This window comes from Zingiber officinale, chromosome 5B, assembly GCF_018446385.1.
Source record: "Zingiber officinale cultivar Zhangliang chromosome 5B, Zo_v1.1, whole genome shotgun sequence".
Lineage (NCBI taxonomy): Eukaryota > Viridiplantae > Streptophyta > Magnoliopsida > Zingiberales > Zingiberaceae > Zingiber > Zingiber officinale.
The window spans coordinates 84,195,855-84,217,298 of record NC_055995.1 but is presented as its reverse complement, the minus strand read 5'-3'; the positions used below and the strand labels follow the sequence as shown (position 1 = coordinate 84,217,298).

Below are 21,444 nucleotides of genomic sequence, written 5' to 3'. Positions count from 1 at the left end.
CTGGCTATCAGCGCCTCATACTCTGCTTCGATATTAGTGGCTCGGTAGTCTAGCAGAATGGACAGATGCATCCGGTCCTCCCGCGGTGAGATAAGTAATATGTCGATTCTGCTGCCCTGCCGAGTGGAGAGCCACCCACATATATCTTCCATGTTATTGTCGGCTCGTCACTCTAGACTTCTATGATGAAATCGACCAAGTCTTGAGCTTGATCGCTGCTTGGGGTTGATATTGAATGTCGAACTCGCTCAGCTCAGTTGTCCATTTGATCAGCCTCCCTGATGCTTCTTGGTTGAGAATGACTTGTCCCAGGGCACTGTTAGTTAGCATGATAATTGTGTGTGCTAGGAAGTACGGACGAAGCCTCTGAGCAACTAGAATCAAAGTGTATGCTAATTTTTCGAGATCAGTATAGCGAGATTCAGCATCCACTACAAGAAAAACCCTCATAGACATCGATTTTCCACTGCTGTCTATTACAAAATCGACCGATGTCTATGAAGGCGATGTTAAAAGTCTTCCATTTTAGACATCGGGTTATAACCGGTGTAGTATCACTTAACGACACCGATTTTCGAATCGGTTATGAACCGGTGTAGTATCACTTAATGACACCGTTTCAGCAACGGTGTAAAATCGATGTAATATATGTTAATAACACCAGTTTTGGCAGTGGTGGAAAATCGATGTAATATCAGTATTGTTTAACGACATTGATTCGATTTCTGAAACAGTGAAAAACCGATATTATACAACATTTTAATAGTATAAAATTTAGTTAATATTATTATACATCGGTGTATCTAAACACACCAAGTCAATATCCATATAACCAACACATAAATATTATTCTTACAATATAAAAAGATAATAGATATTGTATACATCAAGTCCGTATCCACAAATTACACAAATATTCTTCTTACAATATCAAAAGATAATTAACTATGATGCCTAAATCGCATTGGCTGATGACAAATCACCGACAGGGGCTAAATCACCTTGAAAAATTATATCAAGCTTATAGTTGCAGGGAGCAGTGTTGCCATTTTCAGTCAACTTCTGTAAAAATCTTCTACCATTGTTGACTTTATGTTTGTAGCTGATGCCAAACGCATTTCATCAATTTCTATTGTAAGCAAGGCGTCGCATACAACCCGTCCAACTTGGAGAATTTTTAGGCAACCTAATAGGATGTAGTTGTAACAAGCAAAAAGATCAACAACGAAAGATCAACTGCAATAGATAGGGCACTTACCTGCAACTGGGCATCGAGGATGTGGTTTATTTGTGCTTATGTAGTGGATTACTGGTTCCTTCTCATAAATGTGCTTGTAGTCCATCCTGCTTGATGAAGAACAACAGACAGAAAGAACACGGTTTATGACTTTAATAATAATAATAACATACCTTTTGCTTGGGAAACAAAAAAAAAAAGTGAAACAGACTAGTCATAAGCTTCTTCACCACTTGATAAATAAATATACATCAAGCATTGTTCAAGGAACATGAACAATTGAATCAACAGAATCTGTTAAAAGGTTTTTTTGAGTTGTTAGAAGGAAATATAAGTAGAAAGCTATGGAATGTTGTCTACGGCATTAACATATCCTGGGAATACACAAGGACCAATGTTTAATTGTATATGATACCAATGTTTTATTGTATATGATATTCTCATTTTCTAAAAATGCATTATAAATGATTCTAACGTTTTTTCATTCATAATTTCCAAATGGCTTACTATTAATATTTTCTTCAAATTAACATTAACAAGTACAAAAATTTACTGCCTCGTTTGGTCTTGAGCACAGTAAAATGTTTTAAGGATCGAATATACTAATTACCATGATGTTGCAAATCAACCGGAAGAGAGCTAAATCACTGCTTGGTACACTCTACACACTAACAGCATGATTCACAAACATAACTACTACTAGCATTGTAGATCAACACTGTACAACATATGATTACCCAGTATGTAATATTTTTATATTACCAAGATACAGAATATGAAAGAAACAATTGACCAAACCCAAATTCTAAGATTTTTTCAGTATCAAGAAAAGAAAAAAAAGCAACATGCAAGGATGATCTGTGTTAGGATCCTTTGTACGGCTAGAGAGGGGGTGTGAATAGCCGACCCCAAATCTCTCGCGTTTCTTCCTACAATTCGTTAGCGCAGCGGAAAATACAAAGAAACGAAAGAGAAGAAAACCAAACCTTAACACGAGGATGTAACGAGGTTCGGAGATTAGGGCTCCTACTCCTCGGCGTGTCCGTAAGGTGGACGAGTCCAGTCAATCCGTCGGTGGATGAGTCCCCGGAGAACCGGCTAATACAATATACTCCTTGTGGGTGGAGAAACCTCGCCACAAACGTTTGCAACAGCAAACAAAGAGTACAAGAACAAAGAGTAAGCAAGAAATACAATAAGAATACACAAGCACTCTACCAATCTTGCTTTCTCGTCGACTGGAGTCCGGATGAAGCAGCAGCAGCTGTTCCAGTCGGGGAAGCTCACTAAGATTTTTCCTCAAGCGAGCATGCAAAAACTTGAAGTGACAGGCAAGAAGATTCTAAAAGATGAGTTGTAGGCTGAAGATGCTTTGTTGTAGTGACATAAACTTTCAAAAGAGTACAAAAAGACATGTATGGGTCTCGCTATAGTTCGATCGGTCGTGGACCGATCGAGGATGCCTGATCGGTCTCATGGGGTACAACACCTAATCGGTGCTCACTCGACACATTCCTGAACAGAGTGGAGGAAAATTGAGCTCGATTGACCTTGAGCTCTCTCACAGACAGAGAATCGCACTCGTCTCTTGATCGGTCGTGGAGACCGATCAGGCATACACCTGATCGGTCCAGGGACCGATCAGGAGCTTCTTTTCTCCGCTTCTGATCGTTGCCCGTCTCTGATCTGATTCTGATCGGTCACCAGACCGATCAGGGCAAACGCAGTATCACTGGATCGGTCACCAGACCGATCCAACTTCTCGCTTTAAACTGCCCTCTCCAACCTAGTTCGGATAACGATACCTAGCATCCGGTCACTCCCTTGACCTGCTAGCACTCCCCGCTAAGTGTCCGGTCAATCCCTTTGACCCACTTAGACTTTTCCACACCAGACGTCCGATCATCCCTGATCCATCTGGATTTTCCTCTTCGTGCCAAGTATCCGATCACTCTCTTGACCTACTTGGACTTTCCAACACCAGAAGTCCGATCATCCCTGATCCATCTGGATTTTCCCTTGCCTGGTTTCACTCACCAGGACTTTCCAACTGCCTAACATCCCAGTTAGGACTTTCCCACCGCCTAACATCCCAGTTAGGACTTTCCCACTGCCTGGTTTATCCCAGTTAGGACTTTCCAACTGCCTAACATCCCAGTTAGGACTTTCCACTGCCTGGCTTCACTCACCAGGACTTTCCAACTGCCTAACATCCCAGTTAGGACTTTCCCTCGTGCCAAGCTCCCTGCTTGGACTTTTCCAGTGCCAAGTCTCCATACTTGGACTTTTCTCGTGCCAAGCTCCCTGCTTGGACTTTTCCAGTGCCAAGTCTCCATACTTGGACTTTTCCAGTGCCAAGCTCCCTGCTTGGACTTTTCTGTTGCCAAGTCTCCATACTTGGACTTTTTCCAGAATCAGGTCAACCAGGTCAACCTTGACCTACGGTTGCACCAATAATCTCCCAAACATCTATTCTTGTCCCATATCAAGAATAGAACTCTCTCACGAGTGTCAAACATCAACATGCAACTCAACTAGGTCAATCTTGACCTAAGGTTGCATCAACAATCTTCCCAAGTCAAACATCAAAATACAACTCGAGTCAAGTCAACTCGAGTCGGGTCAACCAGGTCAACCTTGACCTAAGGTTGCACCAACAATCTCCCCCTTTTTGATGTTTGACAAAACCATAATCAAGTTAGGTTAACCCGATAACCTAACTTAGGTTTTCAATCATCTTCCAATGTCCAATGTTCTTTCCTTGAACATTCTCTGGATATTCTCCCCTTAGGTTAACCTGATAACCTAACTTAGGTTATCCCTAGCTTAGGTTCTTCCCGATAACCTAACTTGGGTTCTCCAATAATTCTCCAATGAACACTCTCCCCTTTTTGACACACATCAAAAAGAACAAGGAGGGTATCAAGGTCAAGAGTTTCTTCCTAATGAAAGTCCCATACCTTTCATTTGAAACTCTTAATTTCCCCCCTTGATACTAAACTCAACAAACAACTTAGTGATAATCCCATATCACTAATCCTCAAGGAGTAAAAACTCCCCCTAAAAGTCAACTCCCCCTTGACAATTAGGTAAAACTCCCCCTAAAGGCCAACTCCCCCTTGACCATTGCACCAACAATGTCTTGGAGAGTTTCAAACCCTTAGAAACCTAAACCACAAACTTTCACAGCTGGAATTTCAGACATACAGTCGAAATTCAGCTTTTGGCACGCCCTGATCGGTCACCAGACCGATCAGGATCCCATTGGATCGGTCCCCAGACCGATCCACATTCACTGGGATCGGACTGCCTCACTGCCTCTTACTGGATCGGTCTCCGGACCGATCCACACTTCCCTGGATCGGTCCAGTGACCGATCCACTCCTTTCTGGATCGGTCCAGTGACCGATCCAAGCTCCCTTATCAGAATTCCTGAATTTCTTTTACCCGAAATTCAGAAACCCATAAACAATTCCAGAAAATTTCAACAATTATGAAACTTTGAGGATACACTCCTCATAACATATACTATCAAGAAAAAATAGTTTTCTATGAAAATAACTTCCATTTTTCAATCTTGATACAAAGTTCAAAAACTTTGAAATAGTTCAAGTTTTAACTCAACTTTGTATCACAATGTTCAATGATGAATGCAATCACTAAGATGGCTTCATCAAGGTTTTCCAAATCAATTTCAAAATGATTTTAAACCTTTTAATTTAGGACCACAATCTTAGGGCTAAATGTACATGACTTGTACACAAGCTTTCCCTATGATCCCCAATTTCTTGAATTAGGCTCATCTAGGTACAAGAACTATGCACCTTGATCCTAACTCATGATCCTAATATCTCACACACATCTAAGGTGTATCAAACCACATTCAAGTCAATTTGATGTGAGATATGGGTTAAGGTCAACTTAGGCTAAGTTCTCATGCATTTTCTAAACTACACTTTGATCTCAATATCAAAATGTGTTTTTATCCTTAAATCAATTTCATTGATTATTAATGCAAGAGATGATGACATGGCATAAATGATATCATAAGTAAAAACATGTGCCAATGTCATGATGTCATGGCATAAAGCTTGAAAACTTAAATAAAGCATGACATATAATAACCTAAGCATTATCATGACATTTCAAATGATCATAAATTAAATATGGTGTCATGACATGGCAAATGGCAAACAACCATGGTAAGTTAACACAAATAAAATACCTAGATTACCTATCTAAGCATCCTTAATCACTTAGCTAACTTAAATTCTAATCCTAGATTGCCCAAAGTGCTCCAAGAAAATGTCAAACCCCAAGTTGGCATTTCTTGATCTCTTGTTTGATTTATACCATTTAAAATTCTACAAGAGTAGCACTTCTAAGTTAAGGCCCGGATTGCCTTGATTACCTAAGAGAATATCAAAATTCCAATTTGATATTTCTCTAGGTTTTTCAAAATTGTGTCAATTTAAAGTAAGATTAATATATTCTCACTTTGGCACAACTTACTCTTCCAAGGAGTGAATGACAAAGATTATTCCATTTCATTTTCAAAGGTTCCCAAACACCTTGAAAATGCTCCTTGAGTGTCAATTTCCTCAAAGTTGGGTTAACTACCCTTTTTATTGGAGTTGACACTCTCTAACCCATCTATGGGGTAGAGAAGATGCTCCTAGGAACCCAATACCTATTAGAGCTCATTGGGTTCACTAAATATTCACTAGGGATAACTTCCCTAGCAACCCTCCTAATGACCCTCTTAGGCTTTAAAGCCTTGGTCATTTGGGTCTCATCACGATCAACTCTAGGGGTGACTCCCCTTGTGACCTTGGTGGTGGTCTTCCTAGCCCTAGGTTTTGTTCCATAATCGAATGGAACACTATGATAAGTGGGCTTGACCACTTGGGACTTAGGTTTGTGACTCAACCCTTTCTTGTCCTTGGACTTGGGTTTTTGACTCTTAAACCCTAGAGATGACTTCTCCATGTTCTTAAGAGTCTTTTCCAAAGTATCAAGTCTTGACTTCAAGACTTGATTCTCCTTCTCTAATACCTCAATTTTTGATTTATCACTCTTCCTTGAGGTATTCCTAGGCATATGTCTAGTTGATTTAGGATTCCTACCTAGGTTATCCTTAGCCTTAGATGGGTTGATCCTAGGGTTAGCCTTTCTAGAATTATCCTTATCTAGATTCACATGTTTAGCTCCTAAGCACATGTATTGGTTCCTAAAGTTAACATGCTTATCATTATTAACAATTGCAACAAAACTACTAGCATGAGTTTTATTAGAATTGCAATAATAAACCTTAGAGATTACCTTAGGGTTTGCCTTAGCTCCCCCTATCGATGTGCTCGGTCTCTTGTCCTTGTGAGATTGCCTCCCCCTCGGACATTGGCTCCTATAGTGTCCCCTTCGCTTGCATTGGAAACACACCACGTGCTCCTTGCCCTTGCGTGTCGGGACTCCGGCTTCCTTGACTTTTGACGCCGGTGGAGTCTTTCTAACCCTCTTTGGACACTTACTCTTGTAGTGCCCAAATTCCCTACACTCAAAACACATTATATGCAATTTACTTGAACTTAAAGTGTTTGAGTTACCTAGGGTTGAGGATGAATGGATGCTCTCTTCTTCATCCCTCCCGAAGGTAGAAGCTTCTTCTTCGTGCTCCGATCTTGAAGAAGAACTCACTTCCTCTTCTTCTTTAGATGTTGAGTAACCCTCAACTTCCAATTTGCTCCCTTCATGATGTGAGCTACTTGGCTCACTAGGCTCCTCTTCATGGCTTGAAGTGGAGCTCTCTTCATGGTACTTGGCCAAGTTATCCCATAATTCCTTGGCATTGTTGTAACCTATCTTACACAAGATGTTAGTAGGCAATGAAAATTCAATTATTTTCGTTACCTCTTCGTTGATTTCGGATTTGTGAATTTGTTCTCTTGTCCACTCCTTCTTCTCAAGTGGTTTTCCTTCCTTATCCACCGGAGGAGTAAATCCTTCTTGTACACAAAACCAATTCATTATGTTAGTCATAAGAAAATACTTCATCCTTACCTTCCAATACGCGAAGTCGCCGCATTCGTAGAAGGGTGGAATGGTGACATCTTCTCCATAGAGATCCATTCTCTAGCTTTGCTCCCACGGGTGTTGATCCGATGAAGAGCGAACCTTCGCTCTGATACCACTTGTTAGGATCCTTCGTACGGCTAGAGAGGGGGTGTGAATAGCCGACCCCAAATCTCTCGCGTTTCTTCCTACAATTCGTTAGCGCAGCGGAAAATACAAAGAAACGAAAGAGAAGAAAACCAAACCTTAACACGAGGATGTAACGAGGTTCGGAGATTAGGGCTCCTACTCCTCGGCGTGTCCGTAAGGTGGACGAGTCCAGTCAATCCGTCGGTGGATGAGTCCCCGAAAAATACAATATACTCCTTGTGGGTGGAGAAACCTCGCCACAAACGTTTGCAACAGCAAACAAAGAGTACAAGAACAAAGAGTAAGCAAGAAATACAATAAGAATACACAAGCACTCTACCAATCTTGCTTTCTCGTCGATGGAGTCCGGATGAAGCAGCAGCTGTTCCAGTCGGGGAAGCTCACGCGAAGCTTTGGACGAGCTCAACAAAACTCAAGCACAGCAGCACTTAGCAACAGCAAGGAGGAAGAAGAGTTGTCGCACAGAAGATGCCCTTGATCCTTTTATACCTGCGAAGAAGACAGTGAGAAAACTAGCCGTTGCGTCGCAACGGCTAGAACCCTGATCGGTCTGCAGACCGATCAGGTGTCGCGATCGAAGCCCTGATCGGTCTGTGGACCGATCAGGCAACATCCTGATCGGTCTGCAGACCAATCAGGAAAGAAGCCTATGCTTCTGTTCCGTCCCTGATCGGTCCCTGGACCGATCAGGGAACCTCATCAGAGAGTCTCGTGATCGGTCGTGAGACCGATCAGCATACACCGATCGGTCCAGGACCGATCGAGCTTCTTTCTCCGCTCGATCGCTTGCCTCGATCGATTACGATCGGTCACCGGACCGATCGAGAGGCAGCCTGATCGATCGATGGTCACCAGACCGATCCAAACTTCTCAGCCCTAAACCTAAGGCTTCCACACCAACATCCGGTCAACCTTGACCTGTTGGTATATCATACCTAGCATCCGGTCACTCCCTTGACCTGCTAGCACTCCCCGCTAAGTGTCCGGTCAATCCCTTTGACCCACTTAGACTTTTCCACACCAGACGTCCGATCATCCCTGATCCATCTGGATTTTCCTCTTCGTGCCAAGTATCCGATCACTCTCTTGACCTACTTGGACTTTCCAACACCAGAAGTCCGATCATCCCTGATCCATCTGGATTTTCCCTTGCCTGGTTTCACTCACCAGGACTTTCCAACTGCCTAACATCCCAGTTAGGACTTTCCCACTGCCTAACATCCCAGTTAGGACTTTCCCACTGCCTGGTTTCACTCACCAGGACTTTCCACACTGCCTAACATCCCAGTTAGGACTTTCTCACTGCCTGGCTTCACTCACCAGGACTTTCCAACTGCCTAACATCCCAGTTAGGACTTTCCCTCGTGCCAAGCTCCCTGCTTGGACTTTTCCAGTACCAAGTCTCCATACTTGGACTTTTCGCGTGCCAAGCTCCCTGCTTGGACTTTTCCAGTGCCAAGTCTCCATACTTGGACTTTTCTAGTGCCAAGCTTCCTGCTTGGACTTTTCCGTTGCCAAGTCTCCATACTTGGACTTTTTCCCGAATCAGGTCAACCAGGTCAACCTTGACCTACGGTTGCACCAATAATCTCCCAAACATCTATTCTTGTCCCATATCAAGAATAGAACTCTCTCACGAGTGTCAAACATCAACATGCAACTCAACTAGGTCAATCTTGACCTAAAGTTGCATCAACAATCTTCCCAAGTCAAACATCAAAATACAACTCGAGTCAAGTCAACTCGAGTCGGGTCAACCAGGTCAACCTTGACCTAAGGTTGCACCAACAATCTGAACTTAACAACCATATAAAAAGCATAGAGATTTTTCTCTTAGTGAAAGATGGGACTTGATAAGAAGACAATCACAGTCCCAGAATATGCAATCAATGAGTTATAGATCGATGTAATGAACTTGCAGGATAATCAGAATAATAAGATAAGATGACATTCATAATTGTATTATTATGCCATAACTAAAATACATGATGAAGCAATGCCAACTGCATCAGATTCTTTCCTACTTTGACAAACACACTCATAATAGCATTAAATAGAAAGTTGACCACAAAAGATTCAGCAACGCCTACTTTATACATGAAAATGCATCAATCAATGAACTTGCCACAAATGAAAACAATATGAGGCATGCATGATAGCAAGGATACACTTTCCAGCATCTGAAGGAAGAAGCCTCATTTCAGTGACTTTTGATAATTCCAAATCATCATTACTTTCTGAATCTGAGCTTTCAGACTCTTCATCTTTGTCGCCTATCTCGATCTGATGAAGAATCCAGCAAACAATACATAAGCAATAAAGCAAAAAACACCATCAGCCAATCTGACTATCCTCAATGGTGTAACTCAAATTTGCCCCTCAAATAATTCAAATCCTTCAGGACATTATTACTATAAAGGACCATTCTCAGCTAGTAATCACCAACTCAAATAGGCAACCTCAAGCACCAACATGTAGCTATCCAAGAAACAGCTTATCGGTAGCCCCTTAATTCATGCTTAGGAAATTCAAGTCAGAGGCAACAAAAGTTCAAGTTTACCAATCAGTGAGGGAAAATAGCGCATTATCGAGCACCACAATGAATTCTCCAAAAAAACACAGAAAGCTTTCTAATGTTCAAGATAAACAGAAAAGAAAAAAAAGTTACGTTTTGTAATTTTGATCCTTTGGATTCAATAGAAGTTCAGGTAGAACCGCCCCAAACTCAGTCATAGATCAAATACCTAAGTATAGATGCAAGGAAAGGGGTAGGTCTCCAGGTCCCTTGACACAGCGTGGAGGGACAACGACAAGAAATCCACCTCATACCCTTTCCCTTTGTCGTTGTCGCTCAGCCAAATCACCCTCCTGCAAGATCCACTCACATCTGAGAGAAGACAAGAAGCAAGAAACTGAGTGAGCGTGGCACTGATACCTTGAGGTGACGTAGAGAGTTCCAGGCGACTCCATGGGCCGGGAACCGAGGGCGACAGCGACGCCAGGCTCAACATACATCAGCTCCTCGCCGTCCATCGTTGTCGACGACACGTCCATCGAAGTGCAGCAACCCTAAACCCATAGCGGGAGTATCTTTAGGGTTCCCAGGACACAATGCCCCTTTTTAATCCAGCACGGAGAGCTCAAAGGCCTTCTTCAGAAGGCCTCCCCAGTGCTTGGAAAAGGTCACCTGTCGGCTGGCCAGGTTCTCTATCCTCCTCATCTGCGTCTTCCCCCTCACCATGTCGACCAATTAGTCGATAACACACCCGGAGGCAGTGCCGAATCCTACCGCGAGCAGCAAAATCAGTGAGTAAGGAGCTCCGATCAATCCTGGCCACACGAGGATAGACAAGGAGGGATCAAATCAGAAGAAGGAGATGAGGAATCGAGGTTACCAGATATGGGATCGAGAAAGAGTGGAGGAGGGCGACTCAGCGATGACTCCAAGCCACACAGGCATCCTCTTCTTACCCAAAGGGAGGAGTTGGAGGAGATGTGGTGTGGTTGGATGGAGAAGCAAGGGCGTCGTGTGTTGATCTTGATCGGGAGAGGAAGGGGCGTCAATCTAGGAAGGGGAAGAGGGAGATAAGGCTGAGAGAGATGGTCAAACGACTAGCGGTGAGGAGGAAAGTGGTAGTGGCGTTGAGACGGCATACGGTGGACGGCGCGATATAGGTTTAGGTTTGGAGGGAAGAGTGAAGGGTTGCAAATTTCGGCTATGTATTAGTGGGAAAATTAAATTATTTTATTTTATCATAAACACCGGATTTTAAAAATTACTGTTAAAATCGGTGTCTTTTAACGAAAAAAGACGCTCATAGACATCAACTTAAAAAACCGATGTCTATGAGCGAAAATCTGTGCTTATAGACATCGGGTTTTGGAAAAATCAGTGTAAAATACTCAAAGACATCGATTTTTGCTTAAAACCGCTGTTGTTCCACCGATGTCTATGATGTTTTTTCTTGTAGTGATCCTTCAATATATGGCTCAAAAAATATACAGGCTGCTGCTCCTGACCGTTCTACCAAACTAGAGCCGATCCAACGACATGTTCGTTGGATGACAGATAAATCCACAATGGCTCACTCACAACCGACTTGGCTAATACAAGCAAGGAGTTCAAATATTGCTTCAGTTCTTCCAAGGCTCGATCACATTTGGCGTCCCAATGGAACTTCGTGGCTCGACAAAATATTTTGAAGAATGGCAGGCTTCGATCGCATGACTTGGATATGAATCTGGACAACGCCGTGATCTGACGGGTTAGCCTTTGAGCTTCCTTCAAGTTCCAGGGCGGCGACATATCTTGCAAAGCTTTGACCTTACTTGGGTTGGCTTCAATGCCCCACTCGATAACGATGTAGCCCAGGAAGCGACAACTCTTCGCGTCGAACAGACACTTACTTGGGTTCAGTTTTATTCCATTTGTCCTCAGCGTCCGGCAAGTCTCGTTGATATCTCCGCATAGGTCAGCAGCTCGAAGAGATTTAATCAGTATGTCATCGACGTATGCCTCCATATTACGGCTGATCTGTCGTCGGAACACCTTGTTCATCAGCCTCTAGTAGGTGGCTCTAGCGTTCTTGAGTTCGACCGACATGACGTTGTAGCAGTATGTCCTGTCGGCCATAATGAAGCTGACCTTCTCCTGGTCCTCGCGTGCGAGCGGCACTTGGTGGCATCCTTGATACACGTCGATCATGCAGATCAGCTCGTAGCCCGCTGTCGAGTCCACCATTTGATATATCCTAGGCAGCGGATAGAAGTCCTTCGGACATGCCTTATTTAAATTGCAAAAGTTGATGCAGACCCGCCATTTGTTGCCCCGCTTAGAGACTAGCATAACATTGGCTAGCCAACTCGGGAATTGAAATTCCCTGATATGGCCAACCTTCAATAGCTTCTCTATCTCCGCCTGAATGATCACATTCTACTCTGCGCTAAAATCCCTTTTTCTTGGCTTCACCGACCGAGCGTTCGGTTGGACATGAAGCTCGTGCTGAGCCACGCTCGGGGAAATGCCGGAGAGCTCATGGGCCGACCAGGCGAATACGTCGTGATTTTGTTTAAGGCAAGCGACCAGCTCTGGCTTCTTCTCCTCTTCCAGGTCGGTGGCGATGAAGGTGGTTGCCTCCATCCGACTGGGATGTATCTGAACCTCCTCCTTTTCTTCGTATACTAGGGTGGGAGGATTTTCAGTGATAGCGTTTACCTCTAGCCATGGAGTCTTTCGAGCGACTTTTGCCTCGGTCTTGATCGGCCAGTTGATCGCCTTTGACCTCGCGCACTTGATCGTCCACTGGGAACTTCATCTTCTGACAGTAAGTTGACACCATCGTCCGAAGCTCGTTAAGGGTCGGTTAGGGGTGTAAATGAGTCAAGCCGTTCGTGAGCTATTCGAATCTCGATTCGATAAAAGCTCGTTTGAGCTCGTTTAATGAGGCTTGTTAAGATAAACAAACCAAGCTCAAGCTTCACAATATTCGGCTCGTTAGTTCGTGAACATGTTCGTTAAGCTCATAAATCAACTTTTAAATAAAAAAATAATAGTTTTGATATTGAATTTAGATTTTACACTCTACTTATGAAAAAATAGACAAATATATTAAATTTATTTATTAGCATAAAATTATAAATTTTAACAAGAATATTATAATTTTTTTAAAATATATAATTTAGTTTTTAATGAATATTTAAATTTATAATTTATATTTATTAAACTCGTTTAGGTTCGATAAAAGCTCGAATAAACTCGTGAGCCATGAATATATTCGTTAAATAAAACTCGAGCTCGGCTCGATTATAAATGAGCCAAACTCAAACATCTAAGAGTTCGGTTCGACTCTGCTCGATTACACCCCTAGGGTCGATTGACCCAGGATGACGTTGTAGGCCGACAGTGTGTCCACCACTATAAAGTTGGCGGTCTGGGTCCTCTTCAACGACTCTTCTCCCAGCGAGATGGCCAACCTTGCTTGGCTGATCGACAAAACTTCATTACCTATGAATCCGTAAAGTGGGGTCGCCATGGGCAGCAACTCGCTTTGATCAATCTACAGCTGATCAAACGCCTTCTTGAAGATGATGTTCACCGAACTTCCCGTGTCGACAAAAGTTCGGTGAATAGTATAGTTGACGATCACCGCTCAGATGATCAGAGCATCATCATGAGGGATCTCTACTCCCTCCAAGTCTCTAGGACCGAAGCTGATCTTCGGTCCCTCGGCCCTTTCCCTGCTGCACCCAACAACGTGGATCTCGAGTAGTCGAGAATTTGCTTTTCTGGCTCGATTGGAATCACCGTCTGTCGGCCCACCGACGATCATGCCAATCTCTCCTCGAACGCCATTGCTTTTGTTTTCTTCCTCACGGGGTGGAAGACCTGTTTCGCTCGACTGGGATCCTAGAGGGACCATCGTTATCCCTCCACTGTTGTTGATGGTGTCGCTCGGCCGACGTTCTTTCATCCTCTCTCCGTCCGGTGGATCAGTGTCGATCTCGCCGATTAGGAGATGGGGAGTGGCGACGATATCCTCTGGGGGTCGGTCGGCTCACGATCGGCGTCAGACCGCGGTAATCGCGCGTGTTGTGCATCACTGACTAATGAAAAGAACAAAACATTGGCGTCCATACCTTGCCTCTTGACGCCTTCTGCCGAGCGGCGGATACATGTTGCACAGCATGTGTCCGTGCCTCCTGGTGTGGCCGTGCTGCCTTCGCTTTTGGCCCCCTGGGCGATTCATGGCTGCTCGTCGGACGCCGCTCAGGTGCTAGTGTAGTTCGGCCGACGCTTCCTTCTTCCTTGCCTCTTGGGTTTCTTCCACATTTATGTACTCGTTGACCTTTCTAAGCAGGTGGTCGAAGTCCCTGAGCGGCTTCCTGATAACCGATCGGAAGAATTCTCCCTCGACGAGCCCTTGGGTGAAGGCGTTCATCATGGTCTCAGATGAAACCGATGGGATGTCCATGGCCACCTTATTGAAGCATTAGATGTAGGTTTGGAGTGTTTCCTTCGATCATTGCTTCATGGAGAAGAGGCTGACGTTCGTCTTCTGATAGCGTCCGTTGCTAGCGAATTGATGTAAGAAGGCAGCCCGGAAGTCTTTGAAGCTGCGTATATATCCGTCTGGTAATCTTCAGAACCATCTTTGCGCTGACCCGGAGAGGGTCGTGAGGAAGACTAACTTCACCACATCTGTGTACTGGTGAAGTGTTGCCGCATTGTCAAACTTATCCAGATGATCGTCTAGATTAGTTGACCCATTGTACTCTCCGATCACCAATGGAGTATAATGCCTCGGCAGGGGGCTTTTTGTAAGATTTCCTCAGAGAACTGTCGGTTGATCCGTTCGGGCGACGCGGTGCCTCAGGGCGCCTTGCCTGCCATGCATCCCGAATGAGAGCGTCATCCGAGGATGATCCCCTTTCTTGGTTCGCCTAAGTTATCTCTGAGGGGGTTTGGAATAGGGCGCGATGGAAGGGGATTGACGTGGGCGATGCTTCCCATGGCGTGCCGGTCGGCCTTCTATTCTATCCCCATACAGAGAGCTGTTTCGCTCGGTCTTCATGGCCCGCTCGTCCTGCTGCTGATGTCGCGGGCTGCAGCACTAGCCGATCGGCTAACACTTGTTGTTGCTGTTACTCGATCATTTTTGCTCTTCTTGGGTGAGTGTCACGGTGGTTAGTCGTCCAGCGTCCTCCATCTTCTCGGCTCGGATGCATGCTACATTCCCACAGACGGCGCCAAATATGATCCTGTCCAAAAGTCAAAGAGACGAAATGCTGGGGATGTGGTGCATATACTGACCTCCTGTGGACTTCGCTCCGACCTGCAACACAACTGACGTCAGTGCTGAGCTAGGGAAGGGGTCCCCGACGATAACCCTCCGACGCTCAAGTCAATCTCCGACGACGAAGAAGAAGAAGCAGTAGGATGAGTAACAAGAAAACTATAGTGCAACATTAATATCGCATACCTTCACCGATGCTTGGACCCTCCTTTATATAGAGCTTCGATAGCACGTGTGCACGCTTCCCAAGATGAGCACACATCTCAAAGCTTTCTTTGAAAAGATTTGTCAGTAAAGTGCCCCTAACACAGTACCTTAACGGACCGAGCATATCTCTGAAGTGATAGTAGAAGCTTCCGCCATACAATCCTCTGCCTGACCATGCCGCCTATCAGCGGCACTCGCTCCCAAAAGGAGGTCGAAAGATAGTCTGCTGCGTCTGTTGTTTAGCCAAGCGGAATAGTCGTTCGGCCAGAATTTCGCCGCTCGAGTGTTATCTGTTGCTCGGCCGAACGGGATAACCGCTCGGCCGAAATTCCACTCCACCTGTTCTGTTGTTGGACTGAGCGGGATAGTCGCTCGGTCGAAAGTCCACTATCCGTATGTTCTGCTGATGTCGAGTCTGCTGCCAGGCCGAGCGGAAGAGTCGCTCGGGCCTGTTCCTGCATATTATTCCCTTTGTCGTCCTCATTTTGAGCGCCGAGTGCTCGGCTCATGGGCAAGTCAAAGGTGATATCAAATCGGGTCTTTCTCTTTTCGATCGGAGCATGCTCGTCTGATCGGCAAATGACTTCTAAGTATTGACCGTTTTGACTTTGACCTCCATTATAATAGCAGGATAGAACCTCTCATCATCATCACATCAAATCTTTATAGGGTTCCACTTTTCTAAAGAATCAGAATGCCTTATCGTTTGAGATTAAGCTCCCTAAATCGACGCACAAGTATGAATCGCCAAAGAAAGAGAATTTCTTCGACCGCCTGATTGCTGAGCCTCGAGCCGATTCTGGAGCAAGAAAAAAAAGAGTATTTTGGGAGGCCGAGAACAGAGAAAAGCAACCCGTCTATCCAAATCGCAGTCGGCATCCCTCTTTTCCCTACAGGCGGCGTCTCCTACTCGCCCCCTCCATTGCCCGCCACGGTTTTGCTGCAGTCGCTCGAAGAAGGAGGAGGGGGAGGGGGAGGGGGAGGAGGAGGAAACAAAAACAGAAAACTAGGAGATTCAGTAGCTCTTTCAAAAATCCTTTAAAATATATATTTTGCTATTAAAAATACTGCCATTTAAAATAAAAATAATATATATTTTATACTTTAGTTTTTTATGGATATATCTAATTTTTGGAAACTATTAATTCTGGAGTGAATGATCGTACTAAAATTTTTAATTAATCATTAAATAAATCAGAAAGCATTAATTAAAGCTCATTCAGACGGTTAATATTTTTTTAAGTTCATTTCTCAAAAAAAATTTCTGCACCACAGCTAGATTCGATTTAAATTCTTTAATTATCTGAATGACATGACAATAACACTATTACCCGTGACCTATTTTATACTTCTAACTCATTATTTAAAGTGATCATTCAGTGGGACTGATTTACGCTAACTATCGTTCAACATTACCTAACCTGCTTAAAATTTATTTTCTTTAAAAATTTCATTGTTTCTCTAAAATTTAATTAGAGTCAGCCCAAGAGTGAATTATCTTATCAAGATTTCATATTTAAGATTTGCAAATCCAAATCTACAGTTAAATTTAATTTTTTAATCCAAATTAATTTTTGTGTGGATAAACACACCAATAATTCCATGTACCAAGTGAAACAAATGTTCCATTCATTCTCCTCGGTCTTTTCTATAAATAGCCATCCCTGAACGCCGTCGACAGGTTCTTCCTCTATGCTTGCCTTTTGGTTCCATGCCAAAGAAACGGCGAGGTAGAAGAGAGCGGCGCTTGACAAAGGCGAAATTTAAGTGAAGTAGGTTGCTGGTTGTGAGAAATCGAGAAAAAATCGATTTTTTTTTTCCTTTTTCTTGTTCCTCCTTCCATTCCCCTTCTCAAACTAACAAAAATCCTGCGAATCTTTGAATCTGTTGGTCTTTTTGCTGTGAAATTTGATCGTATTTGCTTCTTTTTCAAGCTATTTTCTAGTGATATTGGGCGGCTTCCTCTTCTTCTCCCTCCTCTCCGCGTCTGCATCCTCCTCCGCCGGGATCGACTTCCGGATCGACAAGGACGAGGGCTTTGGCTCCGGGATCAACAGATTGGCAGGTGGCATCTCATGATTTGGATCTTTCTTGCTACCGAGATCCGCTCCCTGGAGAAAAAACGAAGCGTCTGTCGTCGATGTTCGAGTGTGGTTTTGGTGTTCTGGAATTAACGGCGTTCTGAGACATGGATGAGTGCTCCACCTGGGAATTGTCCTGGGATTCGCTTCATCCATGTCTCGTGTAGTCGAAACTGTTGGCGATCACTGCTTTTGTGCCACTGCGCATTCTCGAGGCGCCATAAAAATGTGAGGTTGCAGACGAGGCAAACGAAATTTGGTGACGAGTCCTTTGGCACAGCATTAGGGCTTTGTTTTGGGGTGCTGAGTAGAGTGGAACAATTGCTTCGGGACTCAAAAAGAGTGTGGCAATGACTTCCTGGTTTGATCCTTACTTGAACAGCTGAATTTGAAATTAGGCTCAATGTCTCGCTGCTTCCCTTATCCACCACCAGGTCATGAGAAGAAGGAAAGTGTTCTTGCAAGCAGCGGCCATGTCAATTTACTGGCTAAGGTGCCTATCTGATAAGCTTCTCCATTTTCAAGCATGTTTGCCATTATTAGTTTTTACCGTCTTTCCTTTCTGCCAACTTCATGCAGATTTACACTGGCGTTTGGTAGTGACTATTAAGTAATGCAGTAGGTCTTTATTGTCATAGTAATCCTTTAATTGCATTTAAAGAATGCACTTGTATTTCACTTTTACAGTATGTGTAAATATATATAAGACATTGTTGAATCTGTTTCAGATAAAATTATTGAAAAATGTTGTTCTTTAACAAATATTTGTGTATCTCATTCATTAGATTAAACCATTTTTTTAGCCACTTAAATAACATATCGAGTTTTATCTCATTGAATTGCTTTTCATAATCAGTTTTTGGTTCTTATCACTTTAGACATTTCAGTTCAGGAACCTGAATTCATAAGCTAAATGTTTCAGATATTGACAATAAATCAAAGTCATATTCATATTTTGTTATTTACTTATTTAGTTCCAGGCCATCTTTTACTGTTATAAATGTTTGATTTCTTTCATACAATAATTGATTTGGAGCATTCTTATAGCTTGATTGTTATTTTTTCTTATTCAACCATGTTTGTTCTTTAGCCCTTTTGTTACGTTATAACTACAACTAGTGAGCATGGTACATCTAAAAGAGTTTTAAGTTGCTCTTATAACATATTTTCTTTACGAAGAATCACAATTGTTAACACTATCATTCCAGCAGAAGCACAAACTGAAAAGGCATAAAAAGAAGGATAAAGAAAAAAGAAGAGATAAACATCAAAGGAAAGATAGACACAAAGAGAAAAAAGACCGAAAAGGAAAGCATAAGAACAACGACAAGCACGAGGAAAAGGTTGGAAACAGGACTTCCAAAGAGAGGGATGTAAACCAAATCCTTTTCCGCAATGAAGGTGTGTATGATGGCAAATGCAAAGCTAGAGAGATTGAATATCGTAAACATTCTGATGAGTTGGATCGCCAGATCAAAGATGAACAGGAGATTGTCGCGACAAGAATGATTGACAACTCTCCTACTAAGGAAAGTCCTACTCGTGTGAATTATCAATCAAGGAGAGCAGGAAAATTCCCTATTTCAATTCAAAGATTCAGTGAGGTCATTGGATCTGCAAATGTGGCACATGAGAACCAAAGTTCATATAGCGAGTTGCTCGGAAATGCTATCAAAGACCAGCCAGTAGTTCCCTGTATGGTTCAACAAAGATCGGATGGACTTTATACAGCAACTACTGTGAAAAGCAAGAAAATTGAACGTAGCACAAGCACTGCAATTCCCAGTAATAAATTACAAAAACCTGGAAATGGTATTAAGGAGCCGCTGAGGGATCAGTCTATGGTTGTTCAACAAAGATCTGATGATCCATGCAGAAAAACTTTTGCTGAAAAGAAAATTCTTGACCATAGCAATGTAACTGTGAATCCTGGTAGTCAAGTGCCAAAGTTATTTGGATATGATGGTAAGGAACAACAATCGGATCACTTTTTGATGAAGAAAACTACTGAAAATAGCAAAGTTGCTGTAAATGGTAGAAACAAGGTACAAAATTCCTTTGGAAATGATGTTAAGGAACCACTAGTGAGGGAGGCTATGGTTATTCAACAAACATCTGATTGTCCAATAGACATGGCAATTCCAAAATTGGAACCCAACGATGTTCCTGTGAAATCCAGTATTAAGGTACAACAATCTTTCAACTTTGTTGATCCATCAGTGAGTAACTTTCCCAGTCTGCCTCAAAGAACAGTTGATGTTGCTTGCTCTATGAAAGCAATTGGTGATAGGGTAGATGTAAAGAAGTTTGCTCCAAACGACATGATCATAGATCAGAAAAAAGCGGTCGGTGTTAACCCATTAGTGGACAAGGATTCATCAGAAAAAAGGATTGAAGCGAAGGAGAAGAAGAAAGTGGGGTATGCTTACAATGAACAAGAAAATAGAGGCGCTGATAGAGTTCAAGACAGGAACAAAAATGAGATTGACAAACTTATTGAGGAAGAGAAAAAACTGACATTAGTTAGGGAGGAAGATAAGTATGAACATATTAAAGATGTCGACACAAGAGAACTAGGAAAAAATAATGGTGGAAATCTAGAATTGTTAGCTTCCCGAATGGACAAAAAGGGCAGTAATACGACTCATGAAAATAGGAAGAGAAAGGAACTTGGGTTGAATGGTTTTGTACCAGGTAAGTACTTTTTTTTTTTTTCATTTTCTTTTTCTTTTTTGATCTGCAAGCCTCACTTAGTCTTCCCAAATTTACATTAAATTGCTTTTTCTTAGATTTGTTTCAACATTTTTGCTTTATTCTTGACAGAGTTCAAGTCTCAGTCTAACAAACTCCGAAAATCTTCTTCCCATCTTGAAGAGAGTGGAAAAATTGAAAACTCATCCCAATCTGCTTGTTCCTCAATGAAGCCTGAGACCATAAATAACATCAAATCAGGAAAGCTTCCTGTGTGCAACAAGGAACAGAGTGTGAATGGATCAAAAGTTACTGATCGATCTTCGTTTGACTTGAAGATACCCACACTTGACGATGACACAGAAAACCAAGTTTCTTCAAGGCCTCCTCACCCTGATTCCAAGTATCTTGATCTAATATACTCTGTTCCAAAGGTAGAATATTTGCCACAAGAAGAGGATTTATCATGGCTATTCAACACATCTTGTGATTGTTCGAAGCCAAAGCCTAAGGCTGAGGAGATACCCGAAGTGTGGGATAAGCCGATAAGAATTGAGTCAGCTGATGTGATTGTGATGCCATATGTTATTCCATACTGAGATCAGATAATTTTATCATCCCCAACATGTCTACTTCAAACTGGATTTGCCGAAGGAGCAAGATGCATCACCCGCCTGTTTCTCTTGCTCTGTGGCTCTCAATTCGCTCCACCAGGATAAGTCACAGCACATGTTTAGTCATATCTGAACTGTACACAGCAATGCTTCAAGTGCAGAATATACAATGGAGATATCGCTCTTACAACACTTGAATTGGCTTAAGAGGATTGTTCTTGTTGTAGGTTAACCTGCTATTCTATCACCTTTTTTATTTAAGTAGATCGATTCCTAACATAACATGACATGTAAAATAGAAGAGGAGAGAAAAAGCCAAAGAGGCACCATAATTGGGTGGCATGTTTTGCAGTAGATATCATGGTCACCGATATGTGCATATATTTGATTGCACAAGCTGAAAGTACATAGGATATCATTCACTTTGCATTTAAGGCAATGTTTATGATGTAGATGCTAATTAGCATGAGTTTGTATCTGATCTTGTTTACGGTCATGTTTCTTTAAAGATCTTGTAGCTGATCTGTAATAAATGTTTCTTCAGTGGTGCCAAAAAGTGAATCTTGATTTATTTAAATAGATTGTAGCAAGGAATGGTTCTT

The 21,444-nt window shown here is 42.7% G+C and overlaps 1 protein-coding gene and 1 pseudogene across 4 annotated transcripts; one reads left to right on the top strand and one right to left on the bottom strand.

Annotated features, from left to right (window-relative positions):
* Window positions 1-9,568: 9,568 nt before the first annotated feature.
* On the bottom strand, window positions 9,569-10,535 carry LOC121986795 (annotated as a pseudogene).
* A 6,552-nt stretch (window positions 10,536-17,087) lies between these two features.
* On the top strand, window positions 17,088-21,441 carry LOC121984742. Of its 4 annotated transcripts, none has more exons than XM_042537863.1 (4): window positions 17,088-17,228; window positions 17,391-18,030; window positions 18,746-20,231; window positions 20,361-21,441. In XM_042537863.1, exons 2-4 carry the CDS (start codon window positions 17,941-17,943, stop codon window positions 20,825-20,827), a joined length of 2,043 nt encoding a protein of 680 aa, XP_042393797.1. In that variant the 5' UTR covers window positions 17,088-17,228; window positions 17,391-17,940; the 3' UTR covers window positions 20,828-21,441. The 4 variants fall into 4 exon arrangements, with proteins under 4 accessions (XP_042393797.1, XP_042393798.1, XP_042393796.1 ...); XM_042537864.1 differs by having other exon boundaries at window positions 17,106-17,228; window positions 17,402-18,030; XM_042537862.1 differs by having other exon boundaries at window positions 17,133-18,030.
* Window positions 21,442-21,444: the final 3 nt, after the last annotated feature.

Coding starts and splice junctions, on each gene's coding strand:
- LOC121984742 (XM_042537863.1), top strand. CDS start 17,941: ATGTCTCGCTGCTTCCCTTATCCACCACCAGGTCATGAGAAGAAGGAA. Junction 18,031..18,745: donor ATGTCAATTTACTGGCTAAG/GTGCCTATCTGA, acceptor CTATCATTCCAG/CAGAAGCACAAACTGAAAAG. Junction 20,232..20,360: donor GTTGAATGGTTTTGTACCAG/GTAAGTACTTTT, acceptor TATTCTTGACAG/AGTTCAAGTCTCAGTCTAAC.